This window comes from Apus apus, chromosome 22 (genome assembly GCF_020740795.1).
Source record: "Apus apus isolate bApuApu2 chromosome 22, bApuApu2.pri.cur, whole genome shotgun sequence".
Taxonomy (NCBI): domain Eukaryota; kingdom Metazoa; phylum Chordata; class Aves; order Apodiformes; family Apodidae; genus Apus; species Apus apus.
The window spans coordinates 6287070-6313294 of NC_067303.1; the positions used below are offsets into that span (position 1 = coordinate 6287070).

The 26225-nt window shown below is 55.2% G+C and overlaps 1 protein-coding gene across 2 annotated transcripts in view; it reads left to right on the forward strand.

Moving 5' to 3' along the window:
* Positions 1-26225, forward strand: part of DSCAML1 (DS cell adhesion molecule like 1) — a 91014-nt gene that overhangs the window by 3208 nt on the left and 61581 nt on the right. For both annotated transcript variants that reach the window (XM_051638402.1, XM_051638403.1), the window contains exons 2-3: positions 4377-4694; positions 7117-7263. In XM_051638402.1, coding sequence (XP_051494362.1) covers positions 4377-4694; positions 7117-7263 — 465 coding nt within the window. The remainder of the gene's footprint in view (positions 1-4376; positions 4695-7116; positions 7264-26225) is intronic.

A 26225-nucleotide genomic window follows, 5' to 3' on the forward strand; every position in this document is an offset into this window, starting at 1 on the left:
CTTTCTTGTCTTTGAAATCGAGATTACAGCCAGCTCCATGTTTTTGCATAATCACGATTTGGTGAGTTACCCTCTCCCTGCTTGTAGATCCTTAGGAAATAAACCCCACCACGTACACGCTGCATATTGCCGCCATCACCTGCCAGCAGAGCTGTACCAAATATTTAGGAAATCCATTTCCCGACTCTCGCTTGCTGCCTGCCCCAGCTGCTGCCTCTTGGAAAGGGCTGGCTGGGCTGCTCTCCAGGAGAGAAGGGGCAGGCACAGCTTCGGGGGGGAAAGGAGCAGGTGAACCAGGGTTTGGAGCTGGCTCTGTCCATCCGTTCCCCTTGTTTCTTGTACCTCTGGGCCATGCGGTGGGAATACTTGTCTCCACCTGGGAAAGTGGGCATGTGGGCTGTGGTGTGCTGGATGGCATGACCCTCCTGGCTGGGGACTTTGCTGTCACCTGGCTCAGCAATGTCACCAGATGTTGTCCCCTTTGGACTTGGCTGCAGCTCCTCAGACTTGGTGTTCTGTGTGGCTGAGGCATGGAGCTGGGCTGGGGTCTCTGGACTCGTTCCTCACCCCCAGGACCAGCAGGCCCCAGGGGAGCTCAGGCAGGCTGGGGGGCTTGGTGGTGGAGCAGAGCTGGGGGCGCCTACCTCAGGGCCAGCCCCCCGTGTGGGAGGGGTGGTGGGACCGGTACCTCCAGCAGGCTGATGTGGGCCAGGCAAACCAGTGGGGAGAGGTTGTTTTTTTTTTCCAGGCAAGGGTTACAGCCTCAGCCTGGGTGCTGGCGTAATAGCTGGAGGTGGTTCAGGCTGTAATTGCCATGCAGATGCATTAAGGAGCCAGCGTGTTGGAGCGGTGCCTTTGCCCCCCGAGGACCAGGGGCAGCATTCCCCTTCGGGGGCTGGTGACAGCGGCTGCGTGCTGGGAGCAGCCATGGTGCCCAGGGATGTCACTCCTTGCTCTGCAAGCTCCAAGGTCACTCCCTTCGCTAGGAGGAAGGCTATTAGGAGTGTCCTGAAGATGAGGGCTCAGAGGAAGCTGAGTCCAGGGAAGGCCACAGAGAGCTCCAGCGTTACAAGCATACAGGCAGTGCGTGATGGAGTTAGGGGTGGAGGAAAAAGCTGAGGACTTGCCACCTACCTGTAATTCCCACCCCTCAGTGCGTGCCGAGCACCGGTTCACTTTCTCCTTGAACAGGGCAGGTGTCAAACACCCTTAATGAGGATAATAAATGAGCAGTGAGGTGATGATTAGCCTGCTGTTCTTCGCAGCATCCTTGCAGGCTGTTATTGCTGGTGGCTGGAGGAGCCCGGTGGCTCTCCTGCTGGCCTGGGGATGGGCTTTTAGTTGTGGGGGTCCCACCTCAGGGGAAGGCTGAGGTGGACACTGGGTCACCAAGCCCAAGAGGGAGGTCCTGGGCAAGGTGCTGCCAGTGCAGTGTCCCACTTCCCAGGAAAGGATGGGCTCTTCCTGGCAGGGTGTGGAGGAGAAGAGGGATTGTGTGGCCTGGGATGTGATGGCATTTCTGTGCTTGGTCAGGCTGAGGGCTCCACCAGCTCACAGTGACACCTCAGCTGCCTCCTCAGAAAAGCACATCTTGGTGACAGGGGCTGAGGTCAGGTTGTGGTCACTCCTGGTTACAGTGCAGAGCTGGGCTGTGCCCAGGCTGCCTGTGCCACCAACAGTGGGGGAGTTTGGGAAGTCCAGCCATCAAGACTAGTAAATATTCCTAAGGGATGATAGCAAAATGACCTGCCTCTCCCAGCTCAGGTAGAGATATTAATATTTCAGTACCTCTAGGTTGTAATTTATTACAACGTAGGAAGATTGCACTTTGGTAACTTAAACCACACACCTTTCCAAGCAAGCTGAGTGGCTCCAGCTGCCAGCAGGATGGTCTCCAGGCCTCGCTGCCCTGCGCCTGCATCTTCCCCAGCAGAAACTGTTCCATTTTGACTCCTCCATCCTCCTTTTTTCAGGTTCATGAGAATTAATGCCCTTAATATTTAGATTAGGGTCAGCACATCTGACCAGATGTGAGCAGCGATTTCTGGTTTAAAAATATTGCAGTGCTATTTCTAAATTTTTAATCTCTCAGTGATTTGGAGGCAGTTTTATGAAACATGGAATTAGGAGGGTGCTCAATGCTAAATGGTAAAGGAGATTATATGGATTTAACTCTACGCGTCTGTCACACAACTATTGCCAATCCCATAACTTCCATTTTCTATGGAAAATCTGTTTCTCCCTTTGACCTGAAAAAGCTTTATGGGTAATCTGAATTTCTCTGTTTGAGGTATTTTTCCACTCTTCCCCCCAGCCCCTCACCCATCCATCTCTAAACCTCCCTGGGTGCTGCCTTGGGGAAAGGAAATTTCCCTGCCAGGCTGTGGATGTTCTCCAGTCTGTATCAGAGCAGGAGCCTCCTCAAGCAGTGATCTGGGATCTGGGCTGGAGAAGTTGGATGGATCTGGGTGGATGCCCAGTGCTGAGCGGGATGGTCCAGGTCCAAAGCCATGGATGGCACAGGGTGGCTTTTGCTGTGCTCTGTGCCACACGGTGTGCCCTGGCTCCTGCCATCTTCTGCTCTGCTGGGGTGCTGCTGCAAATAGCACAGAGCTGCTCCACGCTTGGTTTCTCTTCCTCTGCCAGCAAACGTGCCCTTGTCTCTTCCATGTGTTTGGAGACGCACCGCGCTGTTCCGGTGCAGGGAAATGCTGATTCATGATGACAAACCAGCCTGGAGATGTCACACGGTGACACCCCCAGGGCCGTGTGGTGGCCCCATGGCTCTGCAAAGCCTGGCACTGCTGCGTGGGGACTCACCGGAGCCCTTGGCTCCTCTGCTCCATCCTGCTGCTGGTGCTTGGCAGAGAGGGAGGGAAAAGCACATGGTTTGTCTGCTTCTGCCTGTGCACGGATAGGGATTGGGGTGCCCTGTGGGGGGAGGTATGGAGATGCTTTCCTGACCTATGAACCTGTTGTTTTGTGTGTGGTGGCAGCGCTGGTCCTTGCCAAGCAGCTAATCCATTAGGTGGATGGGTGTGTGGGGCAGCTCTGGCTGTGGGACAGTAGGGCTCAGAGTGAGCAGAGAGGGGAACTTCATCCTTTTCTGTGACAATTCAGTGCAGAGTTGCACAGAGAACAAGAATCTGGTGCTCGCACCTGTGATTTCACGGGTGCTGGAAGAGGCACGAGGTTGTCAGTAGTTCAGCTGGGAGAAGGATGGAGAGGACTCTGGGGAGGGGTGAGGTTTTTGGGGGCTTCCCACCTTGCCCTGGTGTTGGAGATGACAGGGAGTGGGCAGGGATGTGCTGGAGGAAGCTTTGTGGGGAGATGCGAGCAGCCGTGGCCAGCGAAGCCCAGCCAGCCCTTCCTCCAGCTGCGCTCAGGGCTTTCCCTGTGCCCCCCACTCCTGTCCTCCCCTCCCCAGGATAGGAAATCGAGGTCGTGGAGGGTCCCCCGCGACTTGCCGTGACCTGGGGGCACGGCAGTGATCTGCTTATTGGCTCTGCAGCCCCGTGAGCAGCGTCCTCAGCCAGAGCTATTAATACAGCCGCCGAGGGCCGCGCGCTGCATCCCGTCCTTCCGCCCACTTGGAAGGAGTGAGGCTAAAAAAAGCAATCGGATCTGAGTGACTGGGGCCTCCTCGTCCTTATTTATAGGCAATCTTGCTCGCTTTGGTTGAGAAGGGGGAGCTCGTGGTCCTGGAGAGTGGGAAGGAAAGACCGGAGGAGTTGGGTGAAGAGGTCCCTTCCCACCGCGTGAGGAACGGAAGCGCTTTTCTGGTGGAGCCTGGAGAGCTGCTCCCAGGTGGCTGCAGGCTCTGCCTTGGTGCTGCCCTCGGGCTCTGTGTGTCTCACTCTTGGCTCGGGCAGTGCAGGGCTGCAGCTCAGACCCAGGGCACTGGGCTCCCCTGGTGCTGGGATTGGGGCCAGCACTAGCCTCACTTTTCCTGCCTGTCTCCTGGGGCTGCTGCAGCATTCAGGGGCAGCAGCAGGGTAGAGGGAAGGATCTCTGCCCAGTTGGGGAGGCTTGTGGTGGATGTCTTGGCAGTGCTGATGGGCCTCTGGCACCCTGGGGGGATGCCCTGGGTACCTTCCTTGCTTGTGCAGCCCTTTCTTGTCCTGGTGAGGTGCCTGTGGTCCCTGATCCGTGCTGCCAGCAAGAGCACTGGCCTGTGAAGGTGGCCTTGATGCTTCCAGTCCATGCACTGATGCTCCTCCACTCCCCTGCTCTGCTCCACGCAGGGGTCAGGGGCTGAGCTCTGGGGGGGCTAGCAGTGCTGGGGGGGTGGGGGTCTCTCTGTGCCGGTGGGGATGGGCGAGTTCTGCAGTAACACCCCCCCCCCCCCGCCCTTGTGGTCTCTGCTTTCTCCGCAGCACGTGCTGAAGATGTCGGAACCAGCCTCTACTTTGTGAACGACTCTATCCAGCAGGTCACCTTCTCCAGCACAGTGGGGGTGGTGATCCCCTGCCCGGCAGCAGGGTCACCCAGCGCCGTCCTCCGGTGGTACCTGGCGACAGGCGACGACATCTACGATGTGCCCCACATCAGGCATGTCCATGCCAACGGGACTTTGCAGCTCTACCCCTTCTCGCCATCAGCCTTCAACAGCTTCATCCACGACAACGACTACTTCTGCACGGCAGAGAACTCGGCTGGCAAAATCAGGAGCCCCAACATCCGTGTTAAAGCAGGTAGGAGCTCTTTGAGGGTGCTGGGGTTTGGGTGAGGTGGTGGCTTCTCTCCCTGGACTGCCAAGGACAGCCTGGCATGGACCAGTGATGCTGAAGAGAAGTGAGGGATGGAGGGCAGGGCGCCAGGCAGGATGCTGTCAAAAATGGGATCCTGCCCCAGCTCAGAGCCTAGGCTGCATCTTGTGCCTGTTATCAGCTAGGAGAGGGCTGGGGAGACCAGGACATGCAGGCTGGGGGGCTCCAAGGAGTGCCCAGAGGCAATGTGTGGCTGCAGCCTCATGGCAGGACTTGTCCTCTCCCTTGAACTGTTCCACCTGCCCACCCTTGGGGGCTTTCTGCAGCTGCAGGAGGAGCTGGACCACCTCTGCCCACAATGGGGAAACTCCCACTGTGTCCCCCAGCCTTCCTCCAGCCTGGCTGTTCCCACCAGAGCATCCAGCCCCAGCCCGCCAAGGCTTATTAAGCAAAGAAAAAAGGAGGAATATGGCAAAGAGCCGATTCCAAAAGCCATTATAGTAAATTATTGACCAGGCTGAGGAGGGCTAATAGCCCAGGAATGGCTTCATTATGTAACCTATTAAAAGTGGGGCTAGTGGAGGGAACACGACAGAAGTGAGTACAGGGTTTTTTATTTTAATACCTTGTACTGCAGAGTAAATTGGTATTAACCCCCTTCCGCAGAGTGAATTATTTACCAGCACTCTCAGGTTACCTATAAACCACAGCTGGGTGGAGGAGGGCCAGCAGCAGATGGGGTGTAGGAAACGTGGGGGTGCAGCACAGAGCTGCTCCCCCCTCCTGCTGGGTGCCTCAGGCTGGGCTCTCAGGAAGCCTTGGAAAAGCTGTTGCTGTGCACAAGGAGCAAACCTCTCTCACCAACCGGAAGTTTTAAGCGTGCTGGTTGTGGCTGTGTGTTCCCCTTGTGGGAATTGTTCCCAGGGCAAGGCCAGGAGTCCCCAGCTGTGGTGACTGGTGTGGCTGGGAGCCAGGGCAGTGCCCAGAGTGGGACAAGCTACCAGGGCCGTGTGGTGGCCGTGCAGGAGGATGGGTGCTGGAGGGATGCTCCTGGTGGTCTCTGCTGGCCTTTAAAGCCTGTGAATAAACCTCCTGCTGCAGGTGATTACAGGGGCTTTTGCTGGCTAATCTGCTTGGGCTCTGGAGTCCCTTTCCACAGTGGGCTTCTCCCTAAGGTGCCAAGCCCTCCTTCTCACCACTGGGACACTGGGAGTGAGCTGGATGCCACTTGGCTCCCCTTCCCTGCTTCCCTTGGGACAGGGGCACTCTGCCCACCAGGAGGGCAGACACAGGAGGGATGGAGGTGGAGCAGCTCTCAGTGACTTGGAGCTGGCTGGTTTGTGGCAGCTGCTGGTGTGTGGAGCCTGCTGGGATGTGGCACTGGGCACGCCGGGGTGGAGCCTGGATAAGCCCCTGGTTCTGTCTCCACCTCTTGCAGCAGAGCAAGGTGCCCTGAAAGCCAGGGAAATCCAGGTGGAAATGCTCTCACCCTCCCACGGCTTTCCTGCTTGTGTGGTGTGTTGCCAGCAGGTGCTTTCCGCCCTGGGAGAACACCTCCCCTTTGGGCTGCTTAGGAGCTCTCTCCTGGGAGACTTTTGTTCTGGCCAAGCAGTGTTGATGGATGATGAACTGAATGCACATCCTTCTTGCCATGGCAGTGCCCAGGTGCCCGTGTCTTACAGGTCACAATGATGGTCACAGTAAAGAGGCACCTGCACTCACTATGATTTATACTTGGACTTTAGGAGTTTACAGTGTGTCTGTTACTGAGCATGGTGACATCTTTTTTTTGTTTTTCTGAAGAGGCTGGGGTGGATCCAGCTGACCTAGCAAGTGCTACTGGAGGGTTGTGGCACGGGGAGTCCCTTGTCACAGGTCCTGGGAGCAGTGCAGAGCTGTCTAAGGGATGTCTGGATGTGACATCCTGTGACCCCCAGCACATGCTGGGAGCAGCTCATGGCTCCCGCTGTGGCATGGCTTGGAAAACTGTCCTCTGTTTCCCTGAACATTTCTCCTGTGACTTTAGGGGGGTGCCAAGTTCTGTCACAGGCTGCATCTACTGGGGCCTCACTGCTGCATTTTCAGGATCCATCCAGCAGTGAAATGATGACCTTCAAGGCAGGAGGTTGAATGTTACAGCTGCTAAATGCCCTCGGTTCCCGTCCTGAAATCTGGGTTCTGCAAACCTCTGCCTTAGCAGCCTGGGTGGTCACAAAGCGCTACTGGGGACAACTGCAGGGTCCCAGAAACAGGAGCCTCCCCAGCAGGAGGCTGGGGAGGTGTTTTGGATGGAAGCAGTTTGTTGCTGGGTGGGCTGGTTTGTTTGGGAAACGTGGGATTAAAGCAAAAGGCAGCGTGTTTTCTTGCAGCAACTGTCATGCCACCAACCATCTGCTTTTCTCTGCAGTGTTCAGGGAACCATACACCGTTCGGGTGGAGGACCAAAGGTCGATGCGTGGAAACGTGGCTGTTTTCAAGTGCCTCATCCCCTCTTCAGTGCAGGAATACGTTAGTGTTGTGTCCTGGGAGAAAGACACCGTTTCTATCATCCCAGGTAAGAGACAAGCTGCGGTTCTCTTGGAAAATCTGACCTGCTTTGCCGTGTGTGGACTCCCTGTTGTGGAAGGTTGTCTTTGCCTCATCGTCCGTGCCTCTGCTGCCCAAGCCAAGGCTTTTGTTGGTGACCATCTCGTGCCTGGGAAGTGCTGGTGGTGGGAGCTGATGTGTGGTGTCAGGGTCTCCTTGATGCTATGGTTGGTGCTTTGTGGATCTCTGGGCTCGTGGATGTCTAGTGTGAGTGTGGCCATGCGTGTGCCCTGTCCTGGCTGGGTCTGGCTCCCCTTGGGCACCTGCCAGCTGGGCTTTGGGCAACAGGAGCCCTGTGTGCTGGCCCTTGAGCATGGGATATGTCCAGCTCAGTGGTGGCTGGAGTCCTGCTGGGACACAGCCTCTGGGGCACCTCTGCACAGCTTGAGAGGAGCTGGGAAAAGTGCTGGTGGAGCCATAGCATTCCAGAATATGGGCTCTGGCTCTTGCTGGGCTCACTGCAGCCTTGGGAGCAGTGTGGGGGCTGCAGGCAGGTGCTGGGCACAGCGAGGTCCAGCCCCACGTCCCTGTGTCCTGAGCTGACCTCCTGGCTCCCTCCTCAGAGCTAGTATTGATGGCAGGGCTGGTGGCCCCGTGCGGTGTGAGCAACAGTCCAGCAATCAATGCTGCTTTCCCTGGGGGGATCCAGGGAGAGTTAAAGGATTTTGCCCAAAGTGGAAGCTCTGCGCGTGGTGTTTGCTCACAGGTCAGCAAGTGTGGCTGCACAGACAGTGCCCTGGGGAGCAGATCTGGGAGGGCAGGAGCCTGGCACACTCTAGGGCAGCTGCTGTCCAGGCACAGGAGGAGATTTGCTCTGGTCCCTCTGGCAGGGAGATTTTTGCTTAAGGAGCCAAGTGCTTCATCACCTGGAAGAGGTGGCTGATTCTTCTGCGGGCCAGGGTGGCTCTGGCTGGTGTGTGATGTCCCCTGGGTGCAGCACAGCCCAGCAGCAAAGGGCAGTGATGTGCAGGGCACTGTCTCCTGGGGTGGTGAGAGGCTCAACGATGCTCTGCCCACCCAGGCTTGTCCCCTTCGATGCCCAGAGCATGGGGGGGTGGGGCCAGCAGCACCAGAACCTGTGATGCTCCTGCCTCGGTGGTGCTGAGCTGGCAGTGCTCCCTGGGAAAGGGGTGGTTGTCCCCACCACTCCAGATCCTGCAGGACAGAGCAGAGCTGTGCCTGTGCTCCTTCTTGGCAGAGCTGGTGTGCTGGGCAGCAGGTTTGCACACCCAGCATCCCTGCACTCGCGTGATCTTAACCAGACTGGCTCTCAAGTTTGCTGTGGCAGTGGATTTTTTAATATGATGATTTAATTAGACTGGAATGATTTTAACATTCTAAAGCAATAATTACCCTAAAGACAGAACATATAAATTGTGTTACAGTGCAGAGTCAACACAAGCAAACATGTTTTGCTGTTGGATTACAAATATAGTATCTGCCTGAAGCTTATATTTTTTTATTGCTGTTGTGTTAGAGCTAAAAGTGGCTTTGCTGTTACCAAAAACCTGGTCTTGTCTTGTCCTCTGGTGAGCCTCTGCTTGTGACCTCATTCTTGGCTAGGGAGGGGAGGAGGGAGTCCCTGCCTTGGGGGACTGAGCAGAGCTGAGTGGTGAAACAGAGCACCCAGAGCTCCTTCAGATGAGCTCCCCGGGGAGGGACAGGGAGCACTTGTGCAGTGCCAGCTCTGCACAGCTCCCTGCCGCCAGCCAACAAGCAGGAATGGATGTGGAAGTGTCCCAGCACTCTTGGAAGTGCCTCCAAGCCCTACTTACAGTGTTACTCCTCACTCTGATGTACTGAACTTGCTGCTTTTCCTGGAAGTTTCCTCAGTGCTTCTTGTGCACATATCTGGGTGCAGCAGGGATGGACCCTCCCCATGTGCAGGGAACCTCTCCATCCAGGTCTCCCTGGGGCAGAAAACTTGAAGCGACTATTTTCACAGTAAATGTTTACTTTTCTTCACATCCCTGGTTCCCCTCCAACCTGATCTACGTGCAGCTCTGAAGCAGGGGGAGTGAGCACTTCCCCTGGGGCTGCTGTTCTTTGGCTCAGTCTGTGGCTGGGTGACCCTTTGTTGTTGGCCTCCTCAGGTTCTTTTCATGCTCTGTTGGAATGAAGGGGCTCCCAGCCTTGGCTGCTGGGCCTTTGGGACCTGCCTTTTCAGCCAAGTCTCCTGCTCCTTCACTGATGGGCTGCCAGGGGGCAGGTCCTTCAGGTCCCTGGTGGGGCCAGGCTGGTGTTGGTGGCACTCATGAGTGTTGTGCCAGCACCAAGCCCCTTGTGCCTCCTCAGGTCACCTGCTGGGTCCACAGAGGAGAATTTCTCCAGGCAGTTGCAGGGAAGTGCTCTGCCTGCAAGGCCCTGCTGCAGATTTTTGGTGGTGAGGAGCATTCTGTGGTTAACTTGGCAACACTGTAACTTACCCTGAAATCAAAGAGAAATTCTTTATGGAAGGTTATCCTGCACATAAATCATCATCAGTGCAGCTCATTTTTGTTTAATGCCTACCTAACTGTGCTGTAGTCTAAAAATGTGTGTTTAGCGAAGTCAAGGGTTGCAGAGAAATTATAGGGTTTTCAAAAACCCATTTGCTTTGCGGGTGCTCACATCAAAATCAATCTCCCCTTCCGTTGCCAGCCGAGCTGCAGGCGCCCGGCTCGGCTCGCAGGACGGCAGCGTTTCATGTGGGCTGGTGCTTGCAGGCTGTGTGTGAGGCTGTGCTTCACACCCTGGCTGTGATTTCAAACTCTGCTGCTATTGATGAACCTTGATATGTATTTTGGGGGGGAGTAACAGGAGGGCTGCAGCTGAGCAGAATGTTTTACAGACCCCGCTCCCTTTTCCGAAGCTCCTGCTATGAACTGGTTTAGGAGCTCAAGGTGATAAACAGCTTTTTATTTCTTTTTAATTTTAAAAGCACCATCAGCAGGCTGGTAACGTGCAGCCTCACAGGCACACGCGTGGTTTGGATGTGTCTTGGAGGACACGTGGTGTGTGTGTGACTGAAGCTGGTTCAGTCCCCTGCTGTGGTGGTTGTGGCACAGAAGTGGATGGCCCTGGCACTGACTTGTCCCTCTTCAGGCCTGGCTGTAACTCGATGGCAGCAGCCACAGGTCCTGCAGATGGGGCATGTGGTGCTAGTGTGGACCCCACCTACGTGGGCACTCAGGGAGCTGCTGTCCAGCTGCTGCTGCAAAAGCAAGCAGGGAGGTGGGGACCTCCTTGAGACACTGGAGAGGGGATTTGAGCAATGGTCAGTACCTCTGTTCTTGCCATGTGCTCATTTGGGTGAACTTGGGTGTGTGGACCGTGTGTTGTCAGGGTTGTCTCTCTGTGGTGTCCCTGGAGGAACAAGGTCCTCCTGGGTGTAACCAGCATCGCACCAGCTGCAAGGAAAGGTGACAGTGTCTGTTGTCCCTCTTGCCCAGCCTGTGGGTGCCTGTGATTTGTGAGGGCAGCACAGAGGAGCCAGGATTCAGAGGCAGTGAGAGTTTCTGGACTGGCAAGCCCTGGCTGAGCTGCTATTTGCTGCTTCAGTGTCATGTACTTGATAGGCAGTGTTGGAAAAGCTTTAAAAGCAGCACTTGTCAAGGTGCAGCCCTCTCTAAGGGTGCTGCTTTTCTCAGCAACCCTAAGACGTGTCCTTTGGGGGCTGCAGACACTCGGATGTACTTTGTTAGTCATTGGATATCCACAAAGTCCTTTCTCTGGAAAGCAAAACTGAAAGCTTGCCAGAAGGAACTGAAAAAACATTGAGTTCTGTGAAGTTTTAGAGATATTTCTTGTGTGTGCTCTTGACTGAACAGTCGCCTTTTAGGACTTTTGAAAATATCTAAGCTCACCTGTTTGCAGTGGATCAAATAGGAGCTTAATTTGACCCAAGTAGCCTTTTCTGTGTCCTCTGCAGTGCCCAGATCTGTTTGTGGGATTCTTAAGCTCATCTCAGCAATGGTTTAGTGATGTGGGAAATAAAATCTCAACAGATTTCTGGTGGTTAACTGTGGCTGCTGACCCCTGCGCCGGGTGCTCCCCTCTGCTGTGCCTCGCAGCTGCTGCCCCCTGGTTCCTTTCCCTCTGAAACTCTGGGCATCTGGCCATACACAAATCCCACTGGAGCCACAGGGAGTCTGGGGCTGCAGCTCAGCTCCTGGGGAGGATTTAGGGGTGCAGCATCCCCTCCCTGCCAGGGCTGGAGGGACACTGTGGGAGGCAGAGGAGCTGGGACCTGGACAATTTGGCATTGTGCTCTTATCAAGAGGGCTGTTCTGGGGAACAGTAGCCTCCTGGCACTGGAGAAAAGCTGGGACAGAGTAAACACAGTGTCCTCAGCGAGGTGATTTGGGGCCAGGAGATCAGTCACTGAGGATCCTTACCAGAGGGTTGTCTTATCATTTGGGTTTGCCTGGATGTGGAATAACCCCAGCTGGTTTCAGGCATGGTGCCCAGGAGCAAACAGCCTGTGCTCCCAGCGTGTCGGGCACGTGGCCACCATCCTGCCCTGTCCCACGTGTCACCTGGGGCTGGTGGCTTTTGGTGACCTGTCCTTTCCCCCTCAGGAAAGGACAGAGCCTGGGCTCTGCCGTGTCCTGCATGTGTGCGGAGCAGTCAGCACAGAGAGCTGGGGCAGCAGAGCTGTGACCCTGAGCAAACGGGGCCAGGAATTGGCCTTTTCAGTGCAATCCTGCAGCTCCTGCCTGGGACGGGCTGATGTGATTTAAGGGAGCGTTGTCCTCCCTTGCCTGGGGGGGCTGCAGAACCTTTTCCCCTGTCCATTCTGAGTCTCTAAAGGTGTCCTGGCTTCTCCTCCACCCCTTGCCACCCTCTCTGGCTGTGACATGTGCCCAGACCTGTTACAGAGGGAAGTAGCTCCAGGCGTTATTCTCACCAAGTGGGGTGAGGTTCTGTCTGAAATCATTTCATCCTTCCCCAGAGACTTGGCGTGAATTTTATCTAATCGCCATGGCAACAGATAAAAAAAGGTGTGAGCACATCTCCTTTTGCTGTGATAATTCAGATTTATATATTCAGATCAGATTGGAGTTAGAGATTTTAAAAGGAGCAGATGCAGCAGAAGGTGTGACTGCAAATAATGTGCCGAGAACGTTTGATGATCCTGCCCTTTAAGAGGGGAGAGCGCCTTCCCGCAGGTTTTTTTGGAATATAATTATTCCATCAAATCTACTTTAACAGGGACTCATTATAGGGCTGATAATGCAGAGTCACGTTGGAGACAATCTCACACACGCATGCACACGCGTCGGGAGAAAGGACTACAACAAGTAAATAACGTGCTGTGGGAGGCTGGGCAGGGGGCTGGCTGCCCTGCTCCCCTTTGGGACCACCCTGAGCACTGCCGCCTGCTCCTGGAGCTGCTGAGGAGTTCTGGGGGAAGGAGAGAGATGCTCCTGGCATCCCGTTCCCATGGGATGTCCGTGCCCCCGCTCCAAGCCCTGCAGGGTGATGGAGCACGAGCTGAACGTGGCACGATGAGCTGCAAGGCATGGAACAGGGAGGAGGAGCAGTTCTGGGAGCTGCCAGCTCTTTCCGTACCTGGGAGTGTAAATCTTCCGCTGCCCCGAGGAGCAGAAGTGCCACAGGGAAGGGAGAAATGTTGTGTGGAGGTGGGATGGGTGGCAGAGGGTCCGGAGCAGGAGGCAGGTGGGCTGTGCCCTTGCCTGGCACCATAGCTCAGGCCCACGAGGGGTTCCTTTCCTCCAGTGCACATGTCCCCGGAGCTGCTGAGGGCTTGGATCCCCACTGGATCCCCAAAGAGAGAGGGGTGAGTGCCAGGGAGGCCTTGCTGCATCCCTGTGGGAAATGGGTGCTCCCAGCCCAGGAGGGAACACTCAGGAGCAAAGGGTGCTGAGCTCCACTCGCTGCTCTGCAGGGCACCTACCCCAGGAGAAGGTGCCTTTTTGGAGACAACAGCCACGATACCTGCTGGGCACAAACCTTTGGCTGTGGCTCTGGTGTGAGGGTTGGGATGGTTTCTGTGGAAGCTGTCAGGTGGGTGCAGAGAGCAGGAGGTGCCCAGAGGAGTGGTTTGTAGGGGCAGCAGTAGGAGGAGCTGCCTGGACTCTCCTGGGTCCCTGGGTCACTCTGTGTGCCGGGGTAGATTTTGTTCCTGTTGCACTTGGAATTGCAAAGTGTGATTTTTGCAGGGAATTGCAAGAAGCTGGGAACAAGGGAAAGGTCCCCTGGAGCAGCCCCCCCCAAGGGTGTGCAGGGAAGGGGAGCAACCCAGGCAGGGGGTTTAGGGTGGAGGGGTGCTAGTTAATCTGGTTAACCTCCTGTGATGACACGTTCAGTACCTGCAGGGCTGGCCTGGAGGAGCTCACAGAGCTTGGACCCTGCACTGTGGGTCCTTGCAAGAGGCTTCTCTGCTGGGAACCAGCCCTCAGAGAGGTCTCAGGGCCCAGGCAGGAGCAAGCTGAGCTGTGTAAGGGAACGTGGTGCTACACACACCTCCTGCACCCAGCTGAACCCGCGGGTGCTCCTCCCCACTGCGGGACTGCGTGCGGGTCCTGCCCAATTACCAGGGCTGTGCTCCAGTCTCCCCACTCAGAAGGCATTTGCTAAATCTTAATGCTTCTCTGCATTTTAAAGACCTTCCTGCTGAAGGAGAGCTGAGATCCTCAGGGGTAGAAGTTGCTGGCAGGTACCAGGGCAGCCCAAGCTGTGATCACTGCCCCCTGTGTGCGTGCTGGTCATGGGGCTGTGGCCAGTGCCGTGGGCTTGGAAAGCACCAACATCCTGTGTAAAATGCCCAGGCCAGCTCTGAGAACTGTGTGGAGGAAAAAGGGTCCCTTCCCGTTCCAGTTCTCCACCTTTTTCCTAACTTTTTCCTTTTCTACCTCCTTTTTACTTGTCATCTAACAGAGTGAAGTGGGTGCTGGCCCTGGTCCTGCTGTACCTGCTCTCCAGCAGCCACTAGCACATGGGTCAAACCTGCTCTTCAAACCACATGTTTTGAGGAGCTTGGGCCACCTGCCCATGGGGCCTCGTGTGGGGAACCAGTGCTGTGTGTGGCAGAGCAGAAGTCCTCTCCATGTGGTGCCGTTGTCACCCGTGTCCAGTGGGGCAGGTGACACAAGCCTGGCTGGCTCACCCCGAGAGGTGGTGGCCGCAGGGCTGTGGTGGTGCTAGTGATGGTGGGGATGATAGTGATGGTGGTGCGGGTGTGTGCTTCCTCCCCCCTCCTCCCCACGCACACACAGATGCAGAGACAATCACGGTCATTATTCCTGCCATAGTGACAGTGGCAGAAATGCCAGCTTCCTCACACAGGAGCCTTTATTTCATCTTCTCTGTTTTTCAAAGCCTCTTTCATTTTGTATGAGGAGACAGATGTGAAGGGCTGCGGGATGATAAATTCTGCTGTCTTATGAAAAGAGAGGGTGGGTTTTTGTTGTGGTTGCTTCTCTTCCTCCCTCCCTCCCCAGCAGCAGCAGCAGCCCTTCTTTGTAGAGGATGCTCCTGGTGTGGGACCCTGGCTGCTGGTCACCTGGCTGGGGCAGGGCTGAGCTCTCCAGGAGAAGGTCCCAGGGACGAGCAAGGCTGGGATTGAGGTGGAGACCCCAGCACTGGGGTGGTGGGCATTTGGTTAGAGGAAAATGAGTGCTGGGGAGGTGGGGGCTGCTGGCAGCCTGCTTTCATGCCCTCCCTGGTGGCAGTGGCATCTGCCCTGCATGGGGTGCAGGGCTGCTCCCCTTCCTTCCCCCTCTCCTGTGCTGCTGACGATAGTTCTGGTTTAAAAATAAATTGCTCCGTCTTTAATTGCGGTTTAAATAATTGCTTCATTTTTATTTAAATGTGGCTCTGTAAGGCTTGGAGAACAATTAGGAGAAAATACAGGGCATTGCTCTGGTGCATGTGTTCAAGCATATAATTAATTTTATTTTTTTTATTATACTGATGTTTGCGAATCTGGAAAAAGATCTTATTGTTCCCCTTGGTTTAGTCACGCACCAGATCTCCAAATACACCAGCCATTTCAGGACCCCAGTTCCTGAGCCACAAAACCCTGGTGCCAGCCCCATGAAGGAGGCTCCTCAGACCACCAGCCTTTGCTGTTTGTGCTGGGACATGGGCTTGTGCTGGCATTGGCATCCCTGAACTGGGGAAGGGTCCTTCCTCCCAGCCTGGGACCAGCTGTGGGGCTCTGTACCCTTGAACACTGGGCTGGGGGGCACATCCCAGTGTGCTCAGCCCCTTCCCAAGGCTTTTAGTGGCCCTGGGGGCTGCTCCAGCAGATCCAAGAGCCTGCGCTGGGGGCTTGGCTGGGGGCTTGCTAGGCGAGAGTTTGTGCTTTTTTGTTGATGAATGGTATTAAAGGGCTAATAAATGACTGGAGGGCACTAGGTGAAATCTCTGAAAGGCTCTACATGACCCAGGGACCTCTTCCACAAGTGAGCCAGCCATTCAGGAACATAAATCTCATTCAGAGTCGATAGGGATTAGGTTCCTAAGTGCCCGACATAGCTAAAGTGCTTCTGAAAATGTTGCTTGTTAGAGGGCTGCAGAGGAAGCTGCATGTGGTCTGGCTGGCTATAAGCTTATCAGTCAAAGGTGCTTTACTTGGTGACAAAAGCCACTTGTGGTAAACAGGCTGCTGGCCCTTTGGACTCCTGGCAATCTTTTAACCGTTTATTAAAGCAGCTATGAACTCTTCTTGGAAATGAAATCTTAATAGCAAGCGTGGCAGAGATTTTTCACAGATGGCAGCACTGCCAAAAGCAGGCATTCAAGAAAACATTCATCAAAAACATTCATTTCTTTCAAAAAGAAATTGACGTTTATAGCAGAGACAAATTTGGGACTCATTTGCTTTGCCTTTCAGTTTCTGAATTTTTAGAGGTCACATTTTTCTGCACCTTCGAGGGCTAGAAACTGGTGTTATTTTTAACTGGAAACTGAGATTCCCGTGTAACCAGATGACACCAAGAAATGGGATGTGTGAACAGGCTGGGGATGGCAGGACCCTGTGCACAGCTGGGGGAGAGGTGGGGCCCCTCCTGTGGGGTTGCAGGGGATGAAGGGCCCCTCCTGGGGGGACACTGTGGGTCAGCTCTTCCAGTGGTGGTGGTGATGGCAGGTCCATGGCATGGTCAGGCTGAGGGTTCCTGCTCTGGTGCCAGTCTGTGTCCCTGGATCATGTCCCACCCTGCCCAGGTGTCCACCAGCCCTGGCTGTTTGCTGAGGCCAGGAACAATGTGTGTGCCCTCCCTCCTTAAAAAGTCAGAAATTCCCTTCGGAGGGAGCAATTCATTTGCAGCTCATCTCCGTTTCATCTGAAGGCTGCACCATGCTGGGTTTCAGCCTTGTTATGTTTTCTCTTGAGCAATACCTTTTATTTCTGCAGTGCTTAATATTCCTTTCCAGAGCCTCTGTTGCCCATTCTGGCTCTTTCCACTGAAAGCAGCTCTGAAGGCAGAAATTGTCATGGCCGAGCTGTACCTGTGGTTTGCATGTCACAACCAGCTGGTTCCCTGCCTGCTCAGGTGCTGTCACTGCTCTGTCCCCTCACTGCCCAGCGTCCCCAGTGCAAGGTATCCCTCTCAGACAGCTCTCAGCTTGGGCTTGCAGAGGGGCTGTTTCACTTGCCTAAGCCAGCCTGGTGCTGTCAGGGCCATTTTGGGTCAGGAGTGAGCAGATACCCACGCTGGGGGTGACTGTGCTGCTGCCACCAGGCACCTGCTTCCCCAAGCACTTGGGCATGGCCAAAGAGGCTCGTCGCTGCCTGGGCGGTTGCTCAGATCCTCTCATTCTGCTCAAAGCAAGGGTCTGGCATCAAGCCCTCACACAGCAGTCAAGCTGTTGGGACCTGGGGAACTGGCACATGGAACTGGCCTGACCTGGTGGCACTGAGACCTTCTGGGGACTATTGGGTCTTTGTTTCCCCATCGCTGGGCAATTTTGATGGTGGCTGAGATGAGAAGCTCCGTGCTAGAAGGCTCCTTCAGCCCCTGACTGATTACTTGTAGCTGCTTCTCCCTGCAAACCAGATCTCATTTGCATCGTGGAGGAGCAGTGTGCTGCAGGCGACGAGAGCTGGTGCCACCACTGGAGATTGCTTGTTGCACGTCATTTACTGTCCCTTTGACTTGCAGCTCTTGCCTTTTGCCTGCAGAGTTACACTGGCAACTTAATGGGGCCGTGCGCCCAGTGGGGGCCTGTAATTGCAGCACGTTGCTCAGGGCTGCTGCTCTCACCCCCAGGCAGCTGAGGACAGTCCCTGCCACTCCTCTGTCCCCTGGAAAAAGGGTAGGTGAGAGCCTGGGTGGGGATGCCCAGCCTGGAGACCCCAGGGCAGTGCCAGTCAGGGTGTGAGGAGTGCAGCTCCTTCCAGGGAGGCTGTAACTGGCTTCTGCAGGTGAGGCCATTCTGCTCCTGGCCCCGTTCCACCTGCCTGGTGCTGCTCCCAAGCCCGGCTGCTGTCCAACAGCTCAGACATCCTGGCACGTCCCAGTGTTTAAACAAGAGCTATGGCCCTTGCACACGATATCTGTACAACAGGCACGTGATGGTGTCAAGAATTAACTTCATAATCATTGCCATGATCTTTCTTGGCAGAGCTCTGGCATAACCTGTCGGGTCTTATCTAGTGATTGTATGTGAGTTACAGTTACCTCTGTCCTGGCTTTCTGTATAAGACCGATGGTGGGTGAAGTTTTATAGTGCCTGTGTCAGGATTCCTCCCAGGATCTGCTCAGCACAGCCTGGAGCACCACTCAGCTCCTCTGGTGCTCTTGGTGCCCAGGGCCCTGGTGCCAGTTTGGAGCTGGGTCGGGAATGTCCTGCTTGGAGGCTGGGCAAGGGAAGGAGCCAAAGCACAGGCTGTGGTTTGCAGTTCTGGTGCTGCCAGGGACTGTCCCTCCTGTTGCTGGTTTGGAGGGACCCGACACTCCCTGCGGGGCTGTGGGATGTTGGTCCTTGTGCCTGGAGCTGCTGCTCATCGTGGTGCTGCCCAGCTCTGCCTGGCCTCAGCCCTGCACCAAAGCAGGAGGCTGGGGAACTCAGGGACTGGTTCTGCACCCCACTTGTAGGTGTGTTTCAGCGTGAGCTTGAGGCAGCCCTTTCTGCATCCATGTGCTCTCTCATCAAGCGCCACTGCTGTACCTCAAGCACTGCAGATCTACCAGTCTCATTTCCAGGGGCTGCTAAAAACACGCTTGTTTCTTTTTCCTGCAGGGAAGAGTTCTGTGGAGGTTGTATTTTTGTTCTAGTTGAGACCAGATTTAGCCAAATGCCCAACTCCACCATGTTGACAAGAGGATCTTGCGATGCCAGCGTGCTGGGAGATGAGAATGGCTGCATTTCTTTATTTCAGCTTGTGTACACAATGTATGAAACAAAGAAGCTAAAAATGATGAATTGCAGCTAATGCTGCTGCGTGATGGAGATAAGACTGTAATTATTTGTTTGGGCAGCTTAAATCAACACCAAAAGCCTGATGGAAAACAAAGTGATAATTTAAATCTCTCGGTGTGGGTCTCGTGGGCTGGGTGACCAAGCGTGAACTTCTCTCATAGGCCTGTGTGATTTCTGTGTTCACGTGTGGTTAAAGCAGGTCGTTCTGGTGTCACGCTTCACGTGCTGCCCGTCGAGCGTGCCGGGGCCTGGGGAGGGCCAGGCTGCAAACTGCTCTCAGGCAGGGTTTAGCACCCCTGCTCTGCCCTAGCCTGGGCAATCTGCTGCTCCTGCCAGGATCTGGGGGGCAGATGGGACTGCAGAGCCCCCAGCCCCTGCCTGTCCTGCCCGCTCCACAGAGCAGCCCAGCTCTCTCAGTCAAGCCCACCGTGTCCTGGCTTGTTAGAAGAGAAGATAAGAGAGTTGAGCTGGAGCTGTCTCAGCTCCGGATGCACCTGAACCTGTGACAGAGGCTGTAAATTTTGATGTTCGTTATGTTTGTTTTGCTTCAGTTTAATTAGCTGGTCGATGAAAGCCTATCGAGCTCTGACCTCCCGGGCAGCCGCCGTAAATCAGGTCCCAGCACTGGTGGAGCAGGGCTGGGGCACAGTGCAGGTTCTGCCCCTCCTGCTCCTCAGCAGTTGTGGCTGGAAGCTTTTGTTTTCCTGGTACCCCTGGAGTCACAATTTCCTTGGAAGGGGGGTTTGGAAGCCCCCTTTCCCTTTTGCCTTGCCAAATCTTGCGTCTCCGCACTCTTTCTCCACTCACTCTTTCTTCCCCCCTTTGCTGTTTTAAAATGTCCCCGCAGGTAACGTCTCTGCTCAGCCTGGCTCAGCTACCAGCACTCTGAAGGTCACCAGTGATGGTTTCCAGTGGAAATCCAGAGGCACTGGGCCCAGCAGTCTGTCCTCTGTGATTAGCCCTCCTGAGCTGTTCCTGGGGAAAAGGTGCTTCCAGAGGGATCCCGCAGCTCCCCTGGATTGTTTTGGGATGGGCACATGCCCCAAAGTGTGTGTGTGCAGCTTTGGAGTTCACTGAGGGCACAGGCTTTTGCTCTCTGGTTTCTTTGGCTTTAAACCTCTCTTGTCCCAGCACTGATCCCTCCTGATACTGCCAGTGTCTCCCTCGGAGGCACCAACAGGGCTCTGGAGCCACCCCAGCACCCCTGGGGGCTCCTGCAGCCACTACCTGAGTCCCTTCCACCCTCTTCCCTCTGCAAGAGCCATGGCAAACTGTGCTGTTCCCTGAGCAGCTCTAGGGCTTTTCCTCCTCTTTAAAGACAGGGATTCAGCGGCCACAGGGTGACCCATCACTCCTTTTTTCAGCAACATCTGTTTTGCTGAAATATGGAAAAACCGACCTGTGCCATAATTGGAAGGTGCCCCTTTTCACTCCAGCTCTTACTTGCAGTACTTGTTCCTGAAGGAAAGTGTTGTAGGGAAGGGGGGAGCAGCTGAGGTGAATCTACGGGTCAAATCAGAGAATCCATGGAGGATCTATGCAGTGGAGGAAAAGCTTTTGCACCCTGCATCACCACCATGCATTCGTATTTCAACATAACAGGGAGAAATGCACATTTTATCAAATGATGCACTTTTTTTATCTTCTTTATGGCTTCTAATGCTATAGCTGGTTTTTTAAAACCACTAAAAGCATAAGCATTAAAGCAATTTTCCAGAGTAATATAGCAAGAGGTCTACAAAAGCACTGCAACATTTGATAATAGTTGCCATCTTCAGCTGACGATAATGATGTTAACAAATGTAATGGGAGTAATGAGTGGAGACTCAAAAAGCAGCTTTTGTTTAATTTTTTTTGTAATGCAAATGAGTTTGGGAATAAAGAAGGAAGAGCAGAAAATAATGAAAACTTGGTTTGAAATGAGTCTTAATCCTTGCAGCCAGCCAGGGGGAAGGGAAGGAGAGAGGAAGGAGGTGCTGGGATGCGTGGCTGAGTGGAGCAAGGTGTGACAAGGGGAGCAGAGTCCTGTTTGTGGGGCTGTGCTCTGCTCCCCTCTGGCTGCTGCTGGGCTGGAATGGGCTGTCCCCACCCTCGGTCCTTGGCATGAAGGCATAATCTCTGCTCCTGCAGAGTTTTGGGGATGTCTCCCAGCCCTGAAGAGGAGGGGTTCAGAAGCCCAGCTCCTCGCAGGTCTGGGGCTCGCTGCTGTCTCCTGGCATGGCTGCTTTGAGGCAAAACACAGCTCCCTTCCCCTTGCTCCCAGGAGGCTGGAAGTTCTGTGCTTTGTGTTTCTGCAGCATCCTCCACTTTAAAATGCTGCCAGTTGAGTTCAACCTTCTGACAGCCCAGCAGCTCCTGCTCCCCATCAGGAGGAGAGACTTTGCTTTATTTAGATTGACTCCCAGCCCAAGTGATAGGGACGAGGCTGGCAAATAAGCATCCTAGTGCTGAGGACTGGCACTTAGGCATGTGCAGTAGATCCAGGTCTGTCAGCTTGTGTCAGCTCGCTGTCCATGGAGTGCTTCATCTCCTAACCCTTGGCCAAGGAATGCATTAAGGGATCTGCAGCAAGTAGGAGCTCGGGAGCTGCAGGATGCCTGTGGAGCGATGGGAAGAGGGCAGCGGGGGGAATTGGAGCAGGAATTGTGGCTGGAAGAGAGCTGTGGGCAGTGGAGCTGGGATCTGGGACGAACTGGAGGGACAGGATAACACCTCTTCTTCCTCAAGTGGACCTCCTGTGGGGTGTGGGTGGAGAGCCAGGCAGATCCTGTCGGGGTGGGACCATGGGGAGGGAGCGTGGGGCCCCTCGTGCCTGTGTTCCAGCAGCGCGGTTGCACCAGAGCCTGAGCTGGCTCGTGCTGTGCCAGTGAGCAGATGGTGGTCACGGCTGCCTGAGTGTCCTTGGGCACAAAAAGCAGTGTCCCCAGCCTCGGGGGGAGTGGGGGGTGACGTCTGTCCCCTTTTGGTGCCCGGGCTGCCACAGCTGCGTGGGCAGCGGGGTGGGAACCGCTCCGGCTGGCATTGCCCTGCCTCCCAGAGAGGGCAGAGCTGGTCAGGAGAGGTTGGGGGGATGCGAGGCCACTCAGCTCCCTGGGGACAGGGACACTGGGGCAAGGTGGCATCCCCAGCATCCAACCTGGTGGCTGTAGGGCTGGAGCACGTGTGGGCAGGCGGGCGTGCTGGGAGCAGCATCCTCCTCACTGGGGGGACATGTCAGGGCTGTAGAGGCTTTGAGGTTCTTGAGTGTAACTCCCTGGCATGGGCAAGTTGTCCCTCAGGGCTCTCGAGGGCAGTGATGCTGAGGCTGGCTGCAGCAAGGATGGAGTGATGTGGCTCCAAGCTGAATGTGACATCTTGAGGGGACAGGCCAGGCTATAAAACAGAGGCCTCCATGATCTTCTCCTCTTCCTTTTTTTTTTTTTTTTTTCTTTTGGAAGGGTGAAGATGTGAGTTATCACATCTGGCTTTGCAATTTACAGCTTTTAATTAATCTGAAATTTCAGCATAGATTTTTATGATGAGCAGAGGCATCTCAGCAAGCTGGGGAGGAACCTTAACGATGATCCAAGATGAATCTGCAGGATGAAATATCAGTGCAATAAACAAGGCCATATAAAACAGAAATGCAAAATAAAAAAATGCCTGAGATAGCAAAGCAACAATCTACAAATGAGATTTCTGTTTGGACCTGACATCTACCTTGTTAGTTTGTGAGCACTAAGGCCCTAATTACTGCAGCCAGCCCCTGTGGTGGGGGTCCCACACCTGCGGGTGGGGTCCGGCAAGCTCCAGGGTGCCAGGAGGTAGAAATCTGATGTCAGGATTACTGGGATGCTTTGGCCAGACAAGTTGGTCTTGCTTCTCTCCCTGTTTTTCTTTCTGCTGCTCTCTCAGTGGCGCATTATCCTCTGTTTTCCTTCTCCAGCCCCCTAAACTCTGGCAGATTGCACTAATGAGGGGTAATGATACGGTGCGGGGCGCGGGCTTCCGTTTCGAGTCTTTGGAAGTTGTATAAACAGCAGCAGGAAATGCTCATTTACAAATATTTTCTTGTGTAAAAGGGAGGGGGAGAGCGAGCTCCTTTTGTTAGACACATCCTTTCATTCCATGATCCTTCCTCCCTGCTGGCACCCTGCAGATCCTCGGGATGGGGAAGGTGGGGTGGGTGGGAGGGGATGCTCCTGCTGACCCTGGGTGCTGCATCCCCCTGCCAGTGTCAGCACAGCTGCTGGTGGCAGCAGGGGTCCCTCCAGCCCCCTGCCACAGTGACAGCACCAGCAGCAGATCCTGATGGCTCCACAGGGGCTGGGGTCCTTGTGGCATGAAAATCCCGTTGGAAATGCAGGCGAGGGGGAAGCCAGGGCTTTGCTTTTAACATCAATATTCAGAAATAGTGAGTGTGAATAATTGATGGTCCTGTGAGCTGGGGCTTGGCCGTCTGTCACAGCAAAGCAGAGGTGACAGGTTGAGGTGGGGGGAGACTCCTGTCCCCTCAGGACACCATGGGGGAGTGGCACACACAGGGTGGGCTCAGCAGAGGCTGCTGCCAGCGTGCCATGCCATGCTGTGCCATGCCATGCTGTGCCAGGAGCCCAGCGTGGGGCTTGGCTTCTGCCTGCTCGCCCTGGCCTACTCCTGGGCAGGGTTGCCCTGTTCTCCAGGTGGGCCACGGGGCTGCCAGCAGCTCCTCCAGCTGCTCTCTGCTCCTGCGGGGCTGCGGCAGAAGAGCCACTAATCTGGACATTTTAGGTGAAAAATAATCTGTCAGTAGGATTTGCCTGACCTTAAATTAGCTCTTGCAAGAAGAGCTTAACCCTCATTGCTCCCTCCCTAGGTCAGTGTCTTTCCATTCCTCAAGTCAACCTGGTCGCATGCTTGTGTTCCCCTCTCTATTTTAATATCTATTTTTACTCCTTATTTTGGGCATCCTTTGTCTTGAGGGTGATTACCCAGAGCCGGGTCTGTTCCGAGCCAGCAGATGCTGCCATGTTTTTGGAGAGCCACTGGCAATTAGAGGAGAAGAGCCATCTCCCTAACGATGCAGAGCAGCATTGCTGCAGTGCTTACCGCAGCAGGAGTTTGGGTGCTGGGGAGGGCTGGATTTCTGCGGGGGTTTTAAACCTGCCTGTTCCCCCACGGTCCTGGGGCTGGTGGTGTGGGATGTCCTGGCTTTTCCAGCCCCTGCACAGGAGCGTTGGGGTGGATGCGTGGCCGTGAGGTTGGGGTCTGGTGTGCTCCAGTGGGGCTCAGCATCCCAGCGACCGCGGGATGCGGCACAGCCTCGTGGTCACCCCTTCAAAGCTTCTGACACTGCGTGGAGTGGGGCTGGGGGGAAAGACCTTCCCCAGCAAAGATGGCAAAGGAAGAGCCAAAGCTGGAGCCTTTCTTGCAGGAGCCCTGAGCGGGAGGGAGGAGCAGGGTTCAAGCTCCCTGCTGCTGGCTCTGAGCTGCTCTACAAAGCACCCTCCCAGCCTGGCGAGCGAGATACAGCGCGGGGTTTAAAGTTGTGACCTTAGCAAATGTATTAGACGGGAGAAAAGAGCTTTTCTTCCTTTCCCCCGTTACGGTGTCAGCGCAGCCGTGGCTTTTAAACCACATTACACAGGCTTGTCATCCAAGATAAAATGTTATTAAGATAAAATGCTACTCCGGGAGCGGCAGGGGACTTCCCAGCGCTGTATTTCAGCCCAGCCGCTGGGTTGCGGGGCCGTGCTCTGCTGCTGTCGCCTGAAGCTGCAGCCTGGGGTCCCTACAGCAAGGCAGGAGTGGGGGGCTGGACCCCCCTGCATGCTTGCAGGGTGATGGGTGCAGGGAGGTGGGCTCCTGTGCCCACCAACCTGCCTGAGCGTCCCTTTCCCCTTGGTGGCTGAGACACGGAGCAGGGATGCGCGGAGCTGGCAGTGAGCATGTGGGCAGCTGGGGGGGCTTCCCAAGGGCCCCTCCTGCATGGGGCAGGGGCTCACCACCTGTCTTCCTCTCCCCAAGCCATGGTTTCCCTCCCATCCCACCTCCCAAGGCTGCTGTCTCCCCCCCCACCTGGCAGCCGTGGTTCCAAGGTGCAGCCAGTGTCTTGCATCCCCCTGCTGCCAAAGGTGGCTGAGGATGGGCACGGGGCACACAGCAGTGCTGAGCCAGCTGAGCATCCAGCTGCCTGGCTTATCCAGCCAGGATCTACTGCTTTGGGATGGCAGAGCCTCCTCAGCTCCACCGACAGCATGTCAATAATATTAATGTACTCCAGCCTCGGTTAATGTCCGTGTGAGTCTCCTCTGCCCTTTGCCGTCACTCCTCCGAGGCTGGAGGTTTGTGTGGTGGGAACGTGATGTTAATCTGGGAGCTGTGCTCACAGCCCTTGGAGCAGAAGGCCCTGGTAGCACAGGTGGTGGCGTTGGAATTTTGGAGCTTGCCGAACCCGTCTGCCAGTGACACAGATGTTTAGGTGAATCCTTTAAAATGACTTGAAAAAGGTAGTGCTGCAGTGCCCAGCTCCAGCAGCTACAAAAGGAGAGGGCAGGAGGCATCTGCCTCGCGTTGGGAGCAGAGGAGGGACCCTGAGGTATGCTGTGATCTGCCAGCAAAGCACAGAACACGGAGAGGGAAGAGCTGCTTTGACCTGACACCAAGGAGAACAGAAGAAGGGAAGAAAGGGGAAAAGAGGCGAGCTGTAGTTACAAGGCGGGTAATCCCTCGGCTGAGCCCAGCGCGTGCTGTAGCTGGAACATTAGCTGGTCCAGGGCATGTTCAGCTTGTAGCAGGGATGAATGTAAAAGCAAGGCTGTTAGCTGCCTTATTAAAGGCTTGGGTCTAAGTCAATACCCACACGTCCCGGGTGGCTCAGTGCTGTAATTCCTCAAGCTTCAGTTCTTTGCCAGCACTTTTTACTTGGAGGTTCCTCTGTGGTATTTAAACCCTCCCACCCCTTTGCTGTTTGGGGTTTTCATGGCATGGGGCTGGGGGGAGACTGAGGACCCGGCTGAACCCTTGCTGTGGGTCTCACCCTGCCCCAGCACTGATGCTGCCCTGTCTTGGGCAGTGCTGGAGGTGGCAGTGTCAGGCTGCCCTGCTGTGTCCTGGCTGGAGAAACGTCCCTGGGGAAGCCCCGCAGTGCCCGTGATGGTGCCAGCTGTGAGTGTAAAACAGGGCTCGGACTCGTGGTCCTGACCCCCAGCATCTAGCACCCATGTGGCTGTAGAGCTCACGTGATGGAACCACAACCAGATCCCACAACCTTTGGTCACTGCACGATTTATGGAGCTGCCCGAGCACGGGTGATTGCAAGTGTGAGGCTGAACGTCTGCCTCGCGCCTGCGGTATCTGCTCTGGTGAGCAAATATTTGCAGGCAGGAGGAGATAATCCCTGTTGATACAGGTATTTACCCACCACCTTCTGCGTCTTTCCCATATCACAGAGATGTGAAGCTTGGCTGAGCACTTGTGCAGCCCACCTGGGCAGGAGCTGCTGTGTGTGGGGGCTGCCCAGAGCCAGGGGGGCTCCTCCACCCATCCCAAGCCAGGGACTGAACACGGAGGTCTGAAGGGGACAAATGAGTATCATCA